Source organism: Hermetia illucens, chromosome 6 (genome assembly GCF_905115235.1).
Source record: "Hermetia illucens chromosome 6, iHerIll2.2.curated.20191125, whole genome shotgun sequence".
NCBI classification, from domain to species: Eukaryota; Metazoa; Arthropoda; class Insecta; order Diptera; family Stratiomyidae; genus Hermetia; species Hermetia illucens.
The window spans coordinates 82,232,682-82,254,463 of record NC_051854.1 but is presented as its reverse complement, the minus strand read 5'-3'; the positions used below and the strand labels follow the sequence as shown (position 1 = coordinate 82,254,463).

Here is a 21,782-nt window from a genome sequence, read left to right as displayed (position 1 = left end):
GCATTGCCAGCAGTACCCGAGATTTTAGTATTTTTAGTAAACATTTGAATCATCTGACAGATGGCTGATTGGCGCATATACTCGTGTGTACAGCGGAATGTGGGGCTCGTGGATCACAGGAGGGACTTGGTCTAGGGAAGTGTTTTATTCAGGCGATTCAAGGTGATTCTAATTAAGGATTCAAGCGATCGGGGTACCTGTTTTTCATCTTTCCCTTCTTTGTAAATCATGTGATTTTGAACATGAGTATCTATCACGACGAAGTGGAAATCGAAGACTTTGAATATGACGAGGAAGAGGAGATGTACTACTACCCATGCCCTTGTGGCGATAGGTTTCAAATATCGAAGGTAACAAAATGTGCTTGTCATTTAAATCCACAATTGTTGAGCATTCTGACTTTGCAGGAAGAGCTGATAGCCGGTGAGGAGACAGCCACTTGTCCCAGCTGTTCATTGATAGTCAAAGTTATCTATGATCCGGTAAGTAATTACATATATTGCGTCGCCTGCTTTGAAGCATTTATAAAAATCCACTAGTCAGCTTCGGGAAGAATACACGATTGATGTGTGCAAACTGTTTGATATGTGTAGCTTACACCGTGAATGATATGCATAGTATGTAGCTCTATCCTTTCGAAGTTTCTCAGTGACCAATTCGAGTCGCCTTTCGTACACAATTTAAGTTAACATGCAGTTTAACTTCAGGGACCGGCCTTCGTACTAAGCTATAGGTTTAAATTATTGTATCACAGATGGACATATTTCCCTGGTGAAACATGTGTGGCCATCATGCAAGCTTAGGATATCTCAGTTTTACGAATATCCACTTTTAAACACGTGATTTTGTATGATGCTTCCTGAAAACTCAAAATTTCTAAAATCTGGAGGAAAAAACCAAGGTCTTTTGCGGTAGCGCATTAGATCCTTAACGGAGCGCGGTTGTAATACCCTTAGAGGTGGGGAAAAGTAGCGAAAGTTGACTGTACAGGTCAGTTAGCATTGCGGGCTTGCACGTCTCTGTGTTAGCCATGCTCGAGAATGTAGGCGATGGAGGTCATTTTGACACTTTAGTTTCCCACACGTCATTAACAAAAATTTCATATGTCCTTTAATATAGTGCGTTGAGAACACACTCGAATCCAATATGAGAAGTTTGAAAAACGCACGCAAATCTGTGGAAAAAATTCGTGATCTGATTGCCGAAAGATTGCGGAAAGATTCACTACGCCTCTCCTGCCTCCGGTGTAAATGAAGTGCGACCTTTGGGCTCTCTTCCCTACCTAGCCAATTCATTTTTTTTTTGTAGCAAAATCAGAAAAACAGAAACCCAGATGGAATTTTTCAACTTCATAACACCACTCTACTCGCAGAAATCAGACGGCGGAGAGCCACTAAAACCCCAAATTTTTTGTGTAATGTTTGCGCAATAAAAGTCCCCACAAATTGCATTATTAGAATGAAAAACGTTAGGAAAGTAGCTCCTATCAAGTTTGGTGGAAATCGCACTATTAATAACGACGTTATAATAGGTCAAATTAGTAACTTCTTTGCAAATTCAAGACTTTGAATGTCAATATCACGCGAAAGTGGATATTCTCATATACTATATGCATATATGACTCGCCAGGTACTAATGTGTCAAATGCACATTCAAATGGCTTTATAAAAGTCATACACAAAACTTTTCATACCTGAAACTTCCATTGGCAAAAGTTCATGACCCTGTGAAGGGGCAAACAGATGTCATTAGCGTAGGCGGGATGTTGGACGGAAAATGTTATTGTCCATTAAACTCCTCTATGTCTTTCGAACAAGGCAACATGAAGAATGTCACCGACAACCATTCAGGACGGCGTGGTCGCCACCCGAGCTTTTAGCTCATCATGTGTAATGATATTTATCGAGATAAGAGATCAAGTCGATCCCTTGAGTGGCCGATAACGACCTAGAGGGTAGAGCTATCCCAAAAAGCTAAACAAATTGGCAAAATTTGACCGTGAAGGTCCGCCCACAAAGATTGCAGCTCTATCAAAGTGCTCGGTCGACACGTTCTTGCACGCCTCTGTGCTAGCCAGGCTCGGGAATGTGGGGGGTTCCTTTGAGCGCTTTGATCCCTCACGCTTCATTACTTAAAACAACGTGCCTTTTCCGATGCGTGGGTCCGCACCGGATTTTAAATTCGATTTTAAGTCGGATTTCGCGACGGCCTATCGAATGAAAACCAGAACGCGAGCTAAATTGGAAAATAAAAAAAAACCGGCCCGACCGCGCGCGTGGAGCCGTAAGTCTCCGGACCCGAGTGCCGCGATCAAGGAGGGGAAGATCCACGACGGATCACCGTCTCGATTGCCGTCTCTTCCGCCTCAGATCTTGTACGAGGCGCGGCCGATGAGGTTCCCGCCCTCCCTCGACATCCTCCGGCCAGTTATTCGATTAGAGGATGTCCCATTCATAAGAATTCCGCGGGAGTAAGGAGGAACTAAGGGGAGGAAGTCCTCAAACTACGTCGGATTATTCAAAATTCATTGTTTATAAAAATTCTATGATATTAGCCATAAACACAAAAATGAAAATAAAAATAAACAATTATTCAAATACAAAAAGGAAATAATAAAGCAAATGAAAAATAATTAAAAATAAAAAAAAAAGAAAATAAAATAAAAGAAAGTCCAAACAGTAACTCACCCAAGTCGTCACGCCGAGCTCGGTTGGCGGCTGGTGTACCTATTTTTTTGTTTTTAAAATTCAAAGTATTAATTATTTCAAAATATATAATCGCACAGCGCGGGAATTCAGAACTCTACTTCGTCGCCAAAGATTAACTTTAACTCATTTAAAAATTCAATTATGCGTTCTTTCAATTGTTTTCTATGTCTTAGTTTCAAACCACTGCCTTCATTATCTGCTAACGATTGAATTTATTCACGGCACATCTGCTGGAACATCACTTGCGCTCTCGAACCCTCGTTCAACGAACACTTCCGTTCCCTTTTTTTCTTCTCCCAGACTTGTCCAATTCCTTTTCTTCCTCTAGTCTCTTTTTTCTTCATCCAAATTCAATCCCGTTCCTCCGTTGCTCCTTCAATCTTTCCACTCAGATCAAATCTCACTCCCGTTCCCCTTTTCTTCTTCTCCCAAACTTGTCATTTTCCGAAAACTCCTCCCGAAACATCTAAGAATTCTCCGCCACAACCAAAACTTCTAGACACAGCCCGATGAGCCACCTTCTCTTGATATTTCTCCTCGTCCTCCACCAAGACGCTCCAACCACCGTCCTCCAGATCCAAAACCAAACTCCTCTTCCCGCCAAAACTCTTCTCCCCAGCAACATCCTCGCTGTCTTTGTTCGTGCACCGCTTCTATTCCCGCTACATAGCCTTTCTCACTCGGCAATGTTGCGGCAACATGCGCATGCGCCTGCAGATGCGGCAAATCATTCCCCTCCTGTCAAGATCAATTCGCTTGAATACATTGAATAATGTGCAATCTGCGGCGAACTTTAAGGCAATTGCACACTATTAAATGCATTGTTTAAGCAAATTAATTAAGAAAGAGCCGAATGAAATTCCGCTCCCGTCGCGCAGCCGCGGTCACTACACATGAAAGAACGGGTGGAGATTGACCAGTGCAGAATGTGTGGTTCGGCATTAGAGACGTTCGACCATCTCATTTCTAGCTGCACTGTTATGATACCAGTGCAATACATCACCAGGCATAATGCTGTATGTACGGTTATCCATCAAAACCTTGCATACAAGCATGGGCTGATCACGGGAACATGTCCGGTTTACCGATATGAGCCGCAACAAGTACTTGATAGTTCTACTTACAGCATCTATTGGGATTGGCAAGTTCTGATCGCCATACTCTACAAAACAAGCCTGACGTACTGTTAGTTGAGAAGTCGGGTCATAACAGGAACATCGAACGGAAATACGTGGAGAAGAAGGTCAACTATGAGCCACTAGCTCGGGAAATCAAAAAAATTTGGCATCTCGACTGGGTGGTTGTAGTTCCCATAATATTGTCAGCTACAGGTATCGTACCTAAATCCCTCACGGCTTGCCTTGATGTCCTGGGACTTTCGTACAGTCTGGTTCAAACCATGCAGAAGTACACCATTCACCATACGTGCTCGATGTAGCGGGGAGCTCGCGACGGACTCCCATTAACCTACCACCTTCCTTTTCCTTTTGTCACGGTGCGCACTACCTTGAACTTCTCGGTATCAGAGTTCGAACGCGTCACGCCCGCCCTCACTCGCAGCCGTCAATAGAACCTTCAATCCCTTCCATTAATCGATTCGCTTCCACGATTGCACAGTCAGCCAGATCTTATACCGCCCCTTCGGGAAGAATATATTTTTGGTTTTTTTTAGACTTGGTAAAAAAATCATAAGAAATCTTTTTCAACATTTTTTTTTTAGTTCAAATAAAAGATAATTTAGTATTGAAGAGAGTAAGCTATAATTCATTCTAAAGCATTTATTAGTCCGGACAGTGGGGTGGGTGGCCAAGTTCTGTGAATCCCGTAGCTTTTAGGGCAACCCTCCCAACCAGAGCGGTGTTAACGTTCGCGTTATCCTGCATAAACTTTACGACTGCCTCACGTGCCTGACTCAGCAAATTAGCGTAGTTCTTTCCGTTCATTGTAGCCCCTTTAGGCAAGTAATCAATTGGTAAAATTCCCTCTCCCAAAAAATGGTAGCCATAAGCTTCGATGCCGACTTTTCCAATTTGAATTTCTTTGGTGGCCTTTCTCCCTTTTCTATCCACTGCATCGACTCTTGTTTGGACTCCGGATCGTATTGACGAATCCAAGCTTCATTAACAGTCACAATACGGTAGCAAATTTCGTCCAAATTACCTGACACAATTCCAAAAAAGCTTTACAACTCTCTAATCGTCGTTGCTGTGAGCATTCGTGGTATCCAACGTGCACTTTTTTTCATGCAAAATTTCTCCAACTCGTTCCTTGCTAATCTGCAGTTCTTCCATTATCTGCCACAATTTAATTCTTCGATCGGCCAGTACTAATTTTTCGACTCTTTTTAACATTTTCTTCGGTGACTACTGTCACTGGGCGACGCGGGCGGATGTCGTCTTACCAGGACTCGCTTCCTTGTTCAAATAGTCGAGCCTATTTTTTAACCATTATATGCGACCGTGCAGAATCCCCAAGGACAGATAACATTTCTTCCAAAATTTGTTTGACATCGTGTCTGCTTGTACCAGCAATATTACAAATGAACCAAATAAAGGAAAGAGGAGAAGAAAAGAGAGAAGAAGAGAAAAGGAAGTAATTAGTGACTTATCAGTCTCCCCTCGTAAATGTGTATCTCTTTTGCCCGTTGTAAATATGGTTGAATTCGAACTAACCATTCATCCTTTTTATATTTAATTTACAGGACATGTTCCAAGCGGAAGAGGACGAAGAAACCATATTAAATGAAAAATTAAGTGATTTGAAATTGGAGAAAAATTGAGTGCTAATTTAGATTAAAAGAAATCCTTCCTTAGAATATTTTAAGTTTATAACTTTTATTGGTTTTTCTAATAAAGAATATTTACTACGTGAAGAACTCTTTTCATTTGCCTAAAGACAATTTTTCTTACATTAGGAATAGTAAGTCATGAATACAATATTTCAGTGGTAATGTTCTCGATCAACAAAGAGACTATTGCGCCCAGATCTACGCAAAACTGCGGCCGCCGAAAACTTGGCGACGAGTTCAGTTTGTAATCTACTCAAACCTGTGTCGAACAGCTTAAAAGCAAAAAATTGCATGTGCTTAACTAACAACGAAATGCGCAAGCATTGCAACTTGTATGTCAGAAAAACGGTGGGAATTGGGTTACAAAACTACAAAAAAAAATGGCATAAAAAAGCTTTATGAATCGATATTCAATTTTTATTAGACATTTGATGCTCTAATTTATTTTTGCTAAGATTAAATAAAAATATTGGATTACATGAAGTCAAGATACATTACGTACACATATATATCTTATTATCAACTTAAATTCTAATGGAAAATAATTTCACTTTGGGGAAGAAATAAAGCGAGGCCAATGGTACATAAAATATGCAGCAGTTAGCCGCTGTAAGCGAAATGATAATAAAATTAAAAATACAATCACAGGTTCTATAGTCGTTTTTAAAGAAAAAGAAATAAGTTAATGTACATAAGGTTTGCACAGAAATCTCTGATGAAATCGCATTAAATTGTTTCATTGTGTCGTTGATAAAACTACGGAAAAATCACTGGACAGTGAAGACATGCAGCTTTTTTTCAAACGATTGTGTGAAAATAATTCTCTCCTTTCCTTCCTCTCTCTGGGTATATGGCTTTCGATCAGTATTTCTTTTAGTACGGAATTGAATTAACGAATACATGTTATATATATGTATGAAATCGCTATGTATAAATATAAAGAGAGCCTAACTACACATTGGACTTAAGATTTTGCACATTCAATAATCTTCTTATGATATTTGTTAGCTTTGAGATTTTCCGTCCAGTTCAACTTGTTCGAATTTCTCCGTTTCCTTGCTCGTTTGTTGAGGTTTATAAATAAAATTAATGGCATGGTGAACCTTTCGTCAATTCGTTAATTAAGAGGTTTGGTAGTCACTTGTTTTAATACTACTGCTCTAACCAGGAGCCTGTTACCGAGTTAGGAGATTTCAACTGGAAATGAGTTGGGCATTTTGTCACAACAATTACAAATTCAGAAAGTAGCGCATCGACTTACCTTAATGTTGAATTGTTTCAATGTTCCCTCCAAAGCGGTTGCATTTCCCGAAAAATATGCAGCGACAGCGTTGTGTAGTAACACTAGTTGTTTATGCATTACTTTAATCTGTAAAATGATTTGTTAGAATAAAAGTTATGGATGAAGATTTCCAAATATGGTACCCTATTTTCGTCCAGAAACTGCATCTTAACGGCTACATCGGCACGTAATTTCTCATATTGTTCCTTATGCCTAGCGAAATTCGTTTGCAGATCTTCTGATATTGGACTATTTGGAGGCTCTGGCCGGGAATTCTCCAAATCCATCCTATATGCGTCATACTCAATCCTGTGGATAAGTTTAAAATATTTAGATTACGATAAAACTTATAATTTAAAATCAACTAAGATGCTGCTACCAGTTAGAAGAACATTCAAGAACCTTTAGGAAAGTAGACGATTTGCGATTTCGTCCAGAGCAGAGGCCACTCAGCCTGCCGTGGGAGTAGCGTGACCGAAATATTTACAAGTTACATTCATAAGGACGACGTGAGTAGTAATTATATTTAGGACAGGTTAAATCCATTCCTAAGCCAATTGAGAGAGCCTGGAGTTCATCATTCATTTGATGGCAGAAACTTTCCTGTTCGTGCTCCCCGCCCCCACTATTTTCGGTTAGCACCCATTTTTTTTTTTAAATAGATGACTTCCAGTTTCGTTCAGCGCAGAGGTAACTAGTAAGACGCTACCCGAGAACCACTTCAATCACGGTGCTCCCAAGGCAGAGGTAAAACAGGAGAATTCTTTGCTATCACGCTACTAACCGATAATGTGACTTTCAATGTGAAGAACTGGAAGAATATGTAGCGACGGGAGCGGAATCTCATTCGCCTCTTTCTAAATGAATTTGCTCAAATAATACATTTCATAGTGTGCAATTACTCTAATGTTCGCCGCAAATTGCACATTATTGAATGCATTTGGGCGAAGTGATCTTGACAGAGGGGAATGATTTGCCACATCCGCTGCAACATGAACTCAATAGAGTTCAAGGCGAACGTAGCGGCATGGAGAGCGGTTCTTCGGGAAACAGCTGGACTGGCAGGTGAGATTAAAGAGAAAGTTTTGGATTGACAGCGGAGACAGCTGTGAAGACGAGAAGTGAGGTTCGAGGAGAGCGAGAGCATCTGGTGAAGCGGATCTTTTTCAACGGATACAGATCGAGGAGTGTAAAAGGATACGTTGGAGCAGAGGAAGTTGGAAATTGTAATGGTCAAATGGTAGTATAGGTCCCAGGGCGAAACGTGGATTGGTACCCACGATGGAACATAAAACATGGGAAACACTTGCTCAACCAACACCAACAGCTCTACTACCAAACCCTACCTCCACCTCCACGTGGTGACCGCTGGGAGCTCTTTCTTAACGAAAAGCTGCAGACGGAGAAGGATGAAGGTGAGTCTCCCGCGCCTAAAACGGGGACAAATTGTAACAATTGGTCCTCCAGGTTGGGGGTTGGGTAGGGTTGACAACCCTAGATGGAAAACCGATGTTACGAAGCCACAACAGGAGCCTCGGACTGGATGGATATCACAACGATGAACACGACAACGATAAAGGAATAACGATTTGCGTAATTTCCATTGGAACGTGCGCTCCCTGTACAAAGACGAAGCTGTTGAGCAGCTAGCCGATACCCTGTCCAAATATAGGGTCAATGTAACAGCGTTGCAGGAGATGCGTTGGACAGGGACCGATTTTCTGAAGAAGAGTCGCTACCCCATATTTTACAGCGGCCATCCAGTAAACCATGTGCTCGGAGTAAGTTTCTTAGTCAGCCAAAAAATGAAACCTGCTGTTATCGGCTTTGAAAACAAGCGAACGGCTACGCACTCTGCGCTTGTGAGGCAAATTTAGAAATATAAGCCTCATTAACGTTCACGCCCCCACAAAGGAGACTGCAGAGTCGGAGAAGGATACCTTCTACGAGGCAATAGAACGAACCTGTCCCAGGTATGATACCAAGATCATACTTGGGAATTTTAACAGCCAAGTAGGGAAGGAGCTTACACCAAAATACAAATGATAACGGACTGCGGATCATTCAATTAGCAGTGTCACACGAAATGGTTGGAAGTACCTGCTTTGCGCGGAAAGCGGTCCACAAACATACGTGGGCCTCTCCAGACGGGACCACTTTCTACCAAATTGACCACGTGCTGATCGAACGCCGCCATCTCTCAGCCTTGATGAATGTTAGAACATATAGGGGGGGGCCAATATAGACTTGGATCACTATCTCGGGATGGTGCTCCGAGCTCGAATAACAACACCACCCGAAATCCCCTCTGACAATCAGGTGAGAGTTAACACTGAAGCCATCCATAACACAGCCCTCCGTAACACCTATAAGAGGGAAATGGATGCCGCAATAACCGCAGTCCACAGAGATCCTGCAGATGAAGCATCAACAAATGATTTTCACAATCACCTGAAGAACGTTATCATAAATACGGCCATAAACATACTTAGCCCCAGCCGCAAAAAGATTTGAAACGGCTGGTTTGGCGATGAATGTAACCTAGCAACGGGACGAGACAAAGAGGGAAATCTGATTTCCGACGGAATAGGCATATTAGAGCGATGGGTTAAGTATTTTGATGAACTGCTCAACAACCAAAATATCGGCGAGTTAGAGGTCCCACCAACTGAAGACGACGGACAAATGCCGCCACTACCAAGCATAGAAGAAAGTCCGTGTAATTTATCGGCTTGAAAACCATAAATCGTCAGGAGCCGATGGAATTACAGTCGAATTGGTTAAATATGGAGGCGACCAATTACATCAAGTGGTTCGTCAACTGATACTCAAAGTATGAGACAGCGAATCAATGCCTGACGACTGGCAAAGAGGCATTATCTGTCTCATACATAAAAAGAGAAATATCACACGGTACAGCAATTATAGAGGTATCACGTTGCTGAGTACCATCTATAAGATATTCTCCGCTATCTTGCTAGACCGGAAAGCCACAAACGCCCAGAACATCATTGGCCCATACCAAAGAGGCTTCACTCCAGGCAAATTAGGAACAGATCAAATTTTCTCTGTGCGGCAAGCGATGGAAAAACTGTTGGAATATGGACATCAGTTGCACCATTCCTTCATCGACTTTGATGAGACTGACTAGGCTGATCCTGAACAATGTTTGAGGCCAGATAAAAGCAGCAGAATCACTCACAAGACCATTCCACATCAACAACGGTCTACGACAAGGGGGTCCTCTTTAACCAGGCCCTCGAGAAAGTGATCCGTGATGCTGATGTAAATGCAAGAGGAACGATTCTCTTTAAGTCCACCCAACTACTGGCATATGCTGACGATATCGACATCATGGGAAGAACCACCCGAGACGTACAAACTGCCTTCATCCAGATCGAGCAGGCGGTAATCGGCGCGAGATCTTGGGCTGCACATCAATGAAGGCAAGACAAAATATATGGTGGCAACGTCAGCACCAAAAACTAACCAACCAAAATTATGAAACTGGACTGGTCAAACGGGAAGAATAAAGATAGGAGAATACAACTTTGAGACTGTTGATAATTTCTCCTATTTAGGGTCGAAAATCACAACCGATAACAGCTACGACGATGAAATGTGCGCACGTTCTTCGAATGACAAATTTATTTGGAGTCAGAATATATCGCGAAAGGAGGGAACTTTTGAGCGTTGAGCAGCTCCGGGCATATTTCGGCATACTGTTACTCCCTGATGTATATTGCTCGGACGAGGTATATTACACAAGTCCGGGGTGCTATCAACGGCAGACCAATTTTCTGAAAAGCCATGAGCCTCGAAATTTCCTGAAAAATTGAAAGATACATGCGCTTTTACGACCGCAAGCTGGTGGTCAACACAACCATCTATCGTCCATTCGATTCGTCCTCGAAAAAAGTGCCAGATCCATTTGTACTCACCACAAATACATCACTTGGCATGGCTGCTCGCATACGTTAGAATTAATTTCATCAAATTTTTATAGATAACTGATTTTATGAAAGAGTTCTGATAAATATTCAATTATCATGTCTTTTTTATGGAATCACTAGAATATTGAAAAAAGAGTGAACAAAGAGTGAAGAGTGAAACTTTGCTGAAAACGGCCGATAATGTGTAGGAGGTGAGGCAATTTTCCCTGATGAGGGCATAAAAGGAGGAATTGAACATTTTGGCATTGAGAATCCCTCTGACTGCCAGTACAGTTTTTCTGTAAGGAGGAAGTTCGGCCACTAGCGCAAAGATGACACGTGTTGGAGAGGGCCTCATGAAGGCAAGACAGCGCCTCAGGGAAGCAGTAGGGAGAGTTTCAATTTTTTTCTCAAGTATTTGAGAGCAAATACTGAGGAGGAGGCGTAGTCAAAGTTTGGAAGGATGGACTCCCTAGTTGGCTATCGTGGAAAAATTTATGACCCTGGTCGCCTCCTTGGCCTTATCTAAGAGGTATTCAATGTGCTCTTTGACTGTGAGAGAGGCAGTGATGATTCTTCCCAGGAAGGTGATTGACTTTTTATGCTCAAGATAGATATTATACACTGAAGTACGGTTTTGACAACTTAACACTATACAGTTTGCGAAAGGAACCGCGCAAAAAGTTAATTCACAAACGTATGATATATCTGACCTGCCCAGCATATCACATAATATATAACAAGCCAAAAATAAAAGAAGCTGAAAAAAAGAAATTAAGGAAAGATACAAGACTCACGTTTGTAGCTCCCAAAAGACACCCGGACATGTTGCTCAGTATTCTGTTAAGTGCTACCGCGAACGGCTTCTGAACAAAGGGAAACTCAACAAGACAAGAAGACGTCCGAACTCTACAACGGCTGGTAAGAGAGTGTACATTTATCCGGAATTTGTAATTTAAATAAACCGCGCTAATGATTTTCAAATATTTTTTTTGTACAAGCTGTTAACACTGTACTTAATTATAGTCGATAGACTTGTTCCACAGATTTGAAATCTCTTTAAAAAGATTAAAATACGCTGATCTTATTGAACACGGTAAATGGCGTCAATTCTTATCCTACATTAATGGAATGGAAACAAGTCGACAGTCATCAGTATGGCAGAGAAAAGACCGACAAAAAAAAACCGAGACCAAATAAACTACATTTCGTTGAAGCAACTGAAATAATAATAATCGTTGGCGCAACAATCAATATTGGATCAGGGCCTTGTGTTAGAGCACTTCATTCAAGACCGTAGCGGTACACTAAAGTAATACACTGTAGGAGGCCATGTGGTCAGCAATGCGCTCGCCCGAGATTATTATCCTGATTTTGACTCAAGTACTCATTCACAGCTTGGTCGCCTGGTATCCGAACTTCCGTACGACAGCCTTGTGCTCTAAACACTCAGCTATCCGGACTGAAGCAACTGAAAGTTATACCGAAAATAGCCTAAGCCTAAAGGCTAAATGTTTCAAAGAATGGAAAAGACGTTGGCGAATGTAAGTTGCATCACATGGAACCGACTTTATTATTATTCTGTTAAGGAAAAGTCGCACCGCGTCCTTAAAGAACTATTGTGCCCCTTTTACTGGTTTAGTGTATACTAAACTATTATTGATCATAGTATCTCAAGCAGGCCTATAACCGTGAGGAACTTTAGTATGTTCCCTACTTCCCTCTTTTAGATTTGCATCTGGTATTAAGTGTTCTCACAAATGCCTCGACCTACTTTGCATAAGTGCCGGACACTGTCCCCCACAAAATCTGCAGACAGTGTCCGTAAATATCCCTAGCTTCCCTAGGTGATAGTTCACCCGACAATGACCAGTGAGAGTTCCCACTATGATTCGGGGGTTTTTTTGGTGAGGTTTAAGCAATCCTTTGTGCCCCCAATAAGCATCCTGGACTGCTCCAACCCTGGTAGGCCCGCCCAGTATAGTTCACTCAGCTGTTCCTCTTCATTTCTTAGAATCATAGCCATGAAAACGTTTTCGATTCCACAGAAGGATTCTGGCTCGTGTAAGGGCGTCTCTGCTCCCTTCTTAGCTAGTTCGTCCGCTGCCTCGTTGCCTTCCAACCCAGCATGGCCTGGAACCCAAAGTATCCAGACCTTGTTGGACGAGTCGAGTGTATTCAGTCTCTCAAGACATTTCCACACCAGTTTAGAGCTCACCTGGTTGGATCTAAGTGTCTTGATCGCTGCTTGGCTATCGGTGAGAATAGCTATGTTCTGCAGGGAACCTACTCTGAAGAGGATGTAGTGACCGCGGCTTCGCGACGGGAGCGGAATCTCATTCGGCTCTTTCTTAATTAATTTGCTTAAGTAATGCATTTCATAATGTGCAATTACCCTAATGTTCGCCGCAGATTGCCGTTATTGAATGCATTCGGGCGAATTAATCTTGACAGAGGCGAGTGATTTGCCGCATCCGCCGGCGCATGCGCATTTTGCCGCAACATGCACTGACAGAATTCAAGGCAAAGTAGCGAGAGTCGAAGCGGTGCTGGGTTGAGGAGGAGAGGTCAGAGGCGGGAGAGTTAGAACAGTGAATTGAACAGTAATGAGTGATTTATAGTACTTTTCTCCAAAATAGATATATTTCAAGATTTCAATTAAATAATTATTGATTTTAATTTAGTGAAAAAATTAAAAGGTGCAATTTGAACAGCGCGAATCCTTTGTCGTCTCCGTTCCAGACAAAACAAACCTCCGGGACTACCTCGAAAACTAGCCTTGTTGTGGTTTAAATTAATATTGACGGTAGGAAATTGTGGAAATAAATTGTTATAACAGAAAACAGCAGAAGAAAGGCGAAGAGGTGGCTGCAATTGAAGTAAAATTCATCTAGCCGGATTCGGTAGTGTGTTTTCGCAGCCAGATCAGGAAAATCCTCGCGTACAGCAATCAAAGTCACCGAACTCAAATAGGTTTTCTTTTTTATTATAGAAAAAAAAGAAGAAATATATAAACAATTATAAATTTTGTTTAGGAATTCCTAATGTGCTTAATTTCTTCCCACCACAGAAGCAGCTACCACGCCGAGCTCACAGTGTTTAATAGCAAAAGTAAGTCTGAAGATTTTTTTTTCAAATTTCTTTTTCTTTTTAAGGTTTTGTGTAAAACAAAACCTTATTAAAATCGATTCAATGTCTGTCTGTCACACGCATTTTTCTCCAAAACGGCTAAACCGATCCGAACGAAATTTGGTGGACAGATGGGAACTATGAAATCCCACGCATACAGTGAGTGGCATAAATTTAGGTGGAGTTTAAAGGAGGGCTCCCCATACATGCAAAGGGGGGATTCAAAAATTTTTTTCACCGGATATAGTTGTGTAAGGTATCAAATGAAAGGTCTCGATTTGTACTTTCCGTAGAAATTAACGCCAAAGTTATAGCAGTTCAAACTTAGCAATTTCGCGCGAATTTACCGCTTCCAAAGCATGCAAATCAGATGCTGACGTCATAATTACCCGGAATAATTGACATTCGCGTGAAATATTAAAGTCGCATTTATGAAGAATCTACTTATCTGCAGGACTTTTTAAGATTTTGTGTAAAACACTATGTGAAATCTAATCTAATCTTCGAGAGATGTCCTATTCCGGTATCTGCTCAAAAAATTTACTAATAGTATATTATCAACTTTTAGAAATTGACTAAAAAACTCCCCTTAAGTTACTCCAAAGTGTACTAAATTTTACACCGACATAGAGGACAGCCTCGTGCATACACATGCCAAGTTTCATGAAAATCCAACTATTAGTGGGAAATTTCGTGCTAATTAACAGCATTCTAAGCCATACAAATAAGATGCTGACGTCATAATTAACGAGAATAATTGAAATTCGAGTGAAATACTAAAATTCCATTCAAGAAGAATCTAATTCTCCCTAGCCCTTTTTTATATAATATTAGATGTTGGTTAAATTGTTTTCATTCGCTAATAATATTAACCTGAGGGCGTGAAGCGTATGAGGTTGACCATTATCAACACAGGGCTTTCCATCAAGTGATTTATTTAAATCGCTTTCTAGAAAATAGAGGGCAATGGAGTTTTTAGCTATATTACACGGAGCTGTCGTGCACTCGTCGCTCCTCACATCTTTTTCCTTTTTTCTAGCCTTCAGTTCACAAGCGGGGTCGGCCTGTGGTGATCGGTTTCGTCATTTTATTTTATCAAATGCCTGATCAGGATGTAATCGCGAGACCTTTAAATCCCCATCCAGCGTATCAAGCCACCATTGTTTTGGCCGGCTTTTTGGTTGCTTACCATTGCTTTCGATGTTCTGATCAATACTGGTTGTTGAATTCTCGTTAGCGTGAATTACGTGACCACACCATCGAAAACGCCTCTCTTGCAGTTTTTCCACGATCAATGCAAACCCATATCGATCGCGGATATTCTCATTTCAGACGTAATCAAAACGTGTCACGCCACCAGTGCAATGCAACATCTTCGTCCCCATTACCGCAAGACGCCGTTCATTGTCCTTTATAGTCGGCCAACACTCAGAACTATAGAGAGTGGTAGACGGATGACATTGCAGTAAATTTTAGATTTGGGACGTGCGCTGATACGTCGATCACAAAGAACACCAGTTGGGGAATGCCACTTCATCCAGGTTGCATTAATGCGTGAAACAATTTCATTACGCAGTTCTCCATTAGCTGATAGCGTTGACTCGAGATTTTTAAATCGCTGAGTTCTGACAATGGCAGTAACATGCCCTTCGAGATACTTAAATCGCTCAATTCTGGCAATTCCAGAACTGAACGATTTCAATATCTCGGGTCAATGCTATAAGCCAATGGAGAACTACGTTATGCTCCTCACATAGGGAAACACAAAACCTTTTATACCTGAAGCGTCAACCTTCCGGTTTCCCGACTTGTTTTTTTGTTGATTTTTGTTTTATTTTTTTTCTAATTTTTGATTATTTTTTTGACATATTGGAATTTTTTTGAATAATTACATTATGAATTCTAACTAAGTCTTGAGTAATTTGAGGGCTTCCTCCCTCTCTTTTCCTCCTTGCTTCCGCAGAACCTGCTCAGGGACATCCTCAAAAAGACAAACTGGCCTGAGAATGTCGAGGAAGGGTGGGAGCCTCCGGGGCCGCGCCTCATTCAAGATCTGAGGTGGAAGAGGTAATAATCGGGACTGTGATCCGTCGTGGATCTTCCCCTCCTTGATCGCGGCACTCGGTTCCGGAAACTTACGGTTTCACGCGCACGGTCGAGCCTTTTTTTTATTTTTTAATTTTAGCTCGCTTTCTGATCGTTATTCATTAGGCCGTCGCGAATTTCCTTGTAATGTCTATTTTGGAATCCGGTGCGGACCTACGCATCGGAATAGACACGTTAATTTTGTAATAATGAAGCGTGAGGGATCAAAGTGCTCAAAGGATAAAAAAAAGTCAAGCGACGACGGCTTTACGGTTTCTTACCAGGGCAGAGGCAAATCGTCAGACGCTGCCTCACCTCTGCCCTGGGAGCAGCGTGACCGTAGCGGCTCGCAGATGTTGAATGCTCCTTTATATAATTCGTAAAACACGACATGCCTACGAATTATATTGAGCGCAAATCCGCCTTGTTGACCAAAGCTGGCCAGGGCTGAAATATTCGTTTTGAGAATGAAGGGGGTCCTAAGTCCGCATCAACTTAATGCAGGACCGGACCAATTGAGGAGCAACTTACTCCTTCTTTTCTGGTCCACGGACCCCTCGCAGGGCTTGCACCCAAACTTTTTTAAAAAAAGTCAAGCGACGACGGCTTTACGGTTTCTTACCAGGGCAGAGGCAGGAGTTTTACGAATTATATAAAGGAGCATTCAACATCTGCGAGCCGCTACGGTCACGCTGCTCCCAGGGCAGAGGTGAGGCAGCGTCTGACGATTTGCCTCTGCCCTGGTAAGAAACCGTAAAGCCGTCGTCGCTTGACTTTTTTTTAAAAAAGTTTGGGTGCAAGCCCTGCGAGGGGTCCGTGGACCAGAAAAGAAGGAGTAAGTTGCTCCTCAATTGGTCCGGTCCTGCATTAAGTTGATGCGGACTTAGGACCCCCTTCATTCTCAAAACGAACGTTAAGGATATTCAAGAAAAAATTGTAGTTATTATGATAGAGCTTCTCTCACACATAAATGCCACTAAAAAAATGTCCATATCCCCCAGAATTAGATTACCTTATATGACTGCCCGGGTTCACCCTATCAACTTATTGGTAACCTAATAAGTGCATCAATCTACATTACATTTACTCACCTTGCCGTCTCGTATTGTCTTATCGTTATTAACGTGTCGTCGATCGTTTTATTACACAATGTATTCACGGACGATGTGAAGAAATTCAATGCACTTAGCAATAATTCACCATTTTTCGTGAGGTTCCTTTGTGTTTCCGAGTTATATGTGAACTCCTCCTGCAGCTCGGGACTTTTTTGTGCTAAATCGGAGAATGCTTCGGCTAGAGCATGCTGTGTAACGACAACATGATGAAAATGTGAACTAAGTGCACGAGTCAGACGTAAAATCGACAAATATTTTCGCTGCGTTTCACGTAGCTGTTCGATTTGTGCTTCCAACTCAGAATCGACGGTGCGCTGCGATTTGCCCAGCTTTTCTAGCATCAATTGCCGCGTACACTTATACGTGGATATGCTCCAATTTTTAATAGTGTCAATTTTCGATGCACTAGATCTCAGCAGATTCGAATCTGAGCCATTTCCATTGCCATTTTGTGTGGGACTAGTTGGCGACATGGGGGTCGCTGGGGCTGGAATGAAGTCATGAAAGATGGTTTTCACTCAATGTAAATTTGGCGAATTTTACCGGAAACGTTGCGTAAAGGCAAACTGTTGGGCGCTTTAAAGGGTTTTGGCTCGGTTCCCGAATGTATTGCACTTGTGCTCTCGTTCATTGGCGGCGTATCTTTCAACATTTCATGAATGCTCCGCTCTGAGTGCACGGAATGTGCCATATTGCCGGCGTATCTGCAAATAACGATTGATCTGTGTTTTATACATGCTTGAATGTTATGTGCCAGGAACTCCTGGATTCACTGATAACTAGAACACGAGACTCCGAGGCAAAAATAAACAAAAAATCGATTTTAACAAAAAAATGTTCCATGAGATCTGCATTGAAGGAAGAATTTTTAGAATGAAATGCTCGGTACAATTACATTTTCTGGCAGTAGAGACGATTTCTTTAAACAGTAAGATATCTAGCGATATAACATTAACTCCACAATGTTGATTTACCGCGGCGAAAATAAGTGGAAAATTCACCTCCCGCTCCGGTGACGCCAAAAGTCAGTTCTTGGTTTTGACAGTTGGGTGAAAAGTCATCGGCGATTAGACGACGTTTGTTTCTTGAACAATAACTTCGAGCGTTCAATGCGCCCATCAGCGTTCTATTTTTGACATTGCAGTTTACGATAAATTCAAACGGAAGGTAAGCAAGCAAATATGGCTACTTGGTAAGGTTTTGTTTGTATAACAAAACTTTACTAAAATCGATTTAATATAGAGGTGTGTAAAACATTACCTTGCTAAGAAACGTGATATCGTATCATTTCTTGAAAAGGGTGATAGTACAAAATAATATCACAAACATCACCTGCAGGATAGACTGACGCGGAACATAGCTCCCTGGGACAAACCTATCTCTCTCTGAGGATTAGCTGCCTCTCCCCTAAGGCAATGCGTGGCTTTTCAGGGGTCAAGCCTCTCGTCTACCAAGACCGTTAGTGAGTGGTGATACCCACACCTGGTACGAGGTAAGCTTACTATTACCAAAATGCTACGGATCTAAACTGGGGAGTCTGCAAAAACTTCCACCAATCTAGGGTGTCATGCGAACCGTGCCCATTATTGGATAGTCCTAATCCCCATTCTCGTGGGAATCAAATGATTACCAGCAATCAAGAAAAAAAACGAAAACCAATAAAGCGGGATCTGGTACCGCACACAAACTGGTTAATTAGACGGAGGCGCATCTCCGAAATACTGAGAGCCAAGTCATTACACCCAAGAAGGGAGATTTGGGACTTCAAGCAGTGAATCCAAGGTTAACATAGGTATACAACCAACAAATGCCGCTGCTCAAAAAGCAAGGACCAGTAAAAGCCCGTCTGAGATAAATATATCAGACGTGAGGAAGAAGAAAATCTCAGTAGCTCAGGTGCTAAATGGTACCTACGCTATCTGAAAGAAGGCCTGAAACCAGAAGAGACCCTTAAGAAGACTCATGATAGGCCTAATCTATCTCTACTGGAGCCGAGAATGCGGGGAACAGCAGAGATTAGTCCGCATGAAGGGAATGCTCCCAAAAAATTCAAACCTGAACCCAAGGGAGGAGAAAACCCGGGCAGGTCAGGGGTGAAGGCAGGACTCAGGAAGCTATACTAGTGCGGTCAAGGGCATACGACTGGCCATACTGCCAAAAATGTTTCCCAAGCAAATACTCACTCCTATGGAGCAGGAAACCATTGAAGACCTTGTCGTCAGGCAGCTGTATAAGGGATGGACTTCGAAACTTTTGTTCACCGGGATACCCTTTCGACCAGGTCTTACACTTGTGAACCTCGTGACGGAAGGCACTGCAGAGTGGATTAGAGCCATAGTTCCTGATTTGCGAGGCTGGGAAGGGGCAGAACTGTCAACATGTGCTGGGGATGATACACCAGGACCACACATGTTGACAGTTTTTCTCCCAAAAGCCGCGGTAATAGAAACCGAAGATCTCATGGGCCTCCTAATCTCTCAGAATGAGGATCCCCATACGCGACTATGGAGAGTCTTCTAAAGCAAGGTGGAGGGAAAGGGTAAACTCCTCACGATCGGGGTAGATGATCGATCCCTGGAGGCAATTAAACGTCGGAGTTGCCACATCAACTATCGATTTGGCAAACATACTCGTGCGTGTGCACAGGAAAAACCCGAGGAGAGACACCGGGTAAAATGCGTACCGAGGTCCCCGAAGAAATCTCGCGACACTGACGCTGCATATGTCGACCACCCCAGCTGTTATACGTGTTGCTGAATGCTCGGTCGTCTTCGTCTCAGGCTCTTCAAAAGTTATTTTGCGTGGGTCTCATTATACGAGCAAGCGTTTCATACCACTTCGCTCACGCTGCTTCCACGGCAGAGATAATGTAGTGTCTGATGAGTTGCCTTTGCTCTAATACGAAATCACAGGCGGTCTTCGCCTCTTAAGTGGGAACAAGTTTGTTTCCATTTTATCTTGTTCGACAAAAATTGGATGCGGACTTAGGTTCCCTCAATCTTTAAACAAAAATGTCGCCATATAGTAGCGCAGGTGGAAGAACCCCAACTTGAGTTTAATGTTGAGCAAAGGCAGATTTGTGTCCGGATAGCTGAGTTGTTAGAGCACAAGGCTGTCGTACGGAAGGTCGCGGTTCAAATCTCGCTAGTGGCAGTGGGATTTGTATCGTAATTTGACAACGGATACCAGTCGACTCAGCTGTGAATGAGTACCTGAGTCAAATCAGGGTAATAATCTCGGGCGAGCGTAATGCTGACCACATTGCCTCCTACGGTCTTGAATAAAGTGCTCTAACACACTGATCCAATATTGATTGTTGAGCCAACGATTATTATTAAATGCAGATTTAACACCATTTATGCATCGAGCGGCATCAAGTTGGATGTCGTATTGGCTGCAGCAACGTTGTGAATAAGTTGATAGATTGAATCGAAGTTCTCCTCATCAATGCTAATAAGAAGAGAGTGATGAACCGGCAAACTGAGAACTTTGGTTTTGTTGGTGTTTATCTTTAGTTCAACTCAGCTCGATTTTTTTTCCAAACCCAGAGTAGTTTGGTCAACGTCCATGACTTGGTGAGAGAGCAAGCAGATGTCATCCGCGTAGTCTATAGAAACCCTTCATGTCCTCCAATCAAGAGAACATGAAGAACGTCACCTCAGATCCCATTTTGGCACTTGTATAAGAGAAAAAGAGACGAAAGTTACTTTTTGGCGCACATGGGTATATCGAATGAATTCGTTAGTCGAACCTGGTTGTTTAGTGAGTAAATCTCTGTAAAAATGGATAAGAAACAATTGAAAAAAGGTAGTAAGTGACCAGGTGCTAGCGGCAAGAAAAGAAAGTTTGAAGGCAATCGACATACGTCTGAAAAAAATACTGACATTGTTAACACTTCAGCTAGAAAACTCAAAATTTCAAGTGATTTTCAAGTAGCTTACGACGAAAATTTCAATTACTGTAAGTTTTAGTTTAGTATTTACAGTGCTGCAATCAGCCATAAAGTGGAAATTGTGTGATGGTGACATACAGTTTTCGAAAAAATCCCCGCCAGGTTTAGGATTTAAAATAGTGGTAAAGTGTCCTTGCCGAGAATTTATAATTAATTCTTGTCCAATGATCCAAAATTCATATGAAATCAACAGAAATTTCACTTTCATTATGCGTCTACTTGGAGTTGTGGCATAAACATTTTTTGTTCATTAATGGATATAAGAGATAGCAACGCTTTAGTTGCCAATTTATGAGGAATTATCGGCGGATAGTCTTCTAGAACAATGTGTTGAGAGAAATACGCAAAATAACAACGAGAGTTTTAATCATTGCGTATGGAATTTTGCACTCAAACATATTTTCGTCAGCAAAAAGTCATTGGAGATAGCAACGCTCACTGCTGCCGGGATATTCAACGAAGGATTTATGCCTGTTTTGAAAATAATGGAAGCTATAGGGATTGAAAAAAGTGTACTTTTCCACTCAAAAATAACAAAATTTAGTTTTACACGCGTTTTTCTTAAAACAACATTTTTACGTGCGGCGCAGGTGATTTAGAAAAAACTACTCGACTGATTTAACAGAAATTTTAATGTTATTCTACACAATGATGGCTCTGGCCAGAACTAGAATCATCCATTTTTAGTGAATATTTTTTTTCGATTTTTTTCGAAAAAAAAAACACGAAATTATGAAATTTCTTTTTTAAGTTCGCCATTTTGTAATTTTTTTCATAAAATTGAATAATCC

General features: G+C 41.8%; 2 protein-coding genes across 4 annotated transcripts; one reads left to right on the top strand and one right to left on the bottom strand.

The window, feature by feature from the left end:
* Positions 1-60: 60 nt before the first annotated feature.
* LOC119658861 (DPH3 homolog) lies at positions 61-5,580 on the top strand. Its single transcript, XM_038066617.1, has 3 exons — positions 61-350; positions 408-482; positions 5,410-5,580. The coding sequence occupies exons 1-3, from the start codon at positions 243-245 to the stop codon at positions 5,485-5,487; spliced, it is 261 nt and encodes an 86-aa protein (XP_037922545.1). The 5' UTR covers positions 61-242; the 3' UTR covers positions 5,488-5,580.
* Positions 5,581-5,720: 140 nt separating this feature from the next.
* LOC119658860 (arfaptin-2) lies at positions 5,721-18,110 on the bottom strand. 3 transcript variants are annotated; one of them, XM_038066616.1, is made up of 6 exons: positions 18,041-18,110; positions 17,583-17,743; positions 17,016-17,526; positions 6,922-7,087; positions 6,758-6,865; positions 5,721-6,693 (listed from the first exon to the last, which is right to left on the bottom strand). In XM_038066616.1, exons 2-6 carry the CDS (start codon positions 17,728-17,730, stop codon positions 6,649-6,651), a joined length of 978 nt encoding a protein of 325 aa, XP_037922544.1. In that variant the 5' UTR covers positions 17,731-17,743; positions 18,041-18,110; the 3' UTR covers positions 5,721-6,648. The 3 variants fall into 3 exon arrangements, with proteins under 3 accessions (XP_037922544.1, XP_037922543.1, XP_037922541.1); XM_038066615.1 differs by having other exon boundaries at positions 18,014-18,107; XM_038066613.1 differs by having other exon boundaries at positions 17,935-18,083.
* Between the last annotated feature and the right edge of the window lie 3,672 nt (positions 18,111-21,782).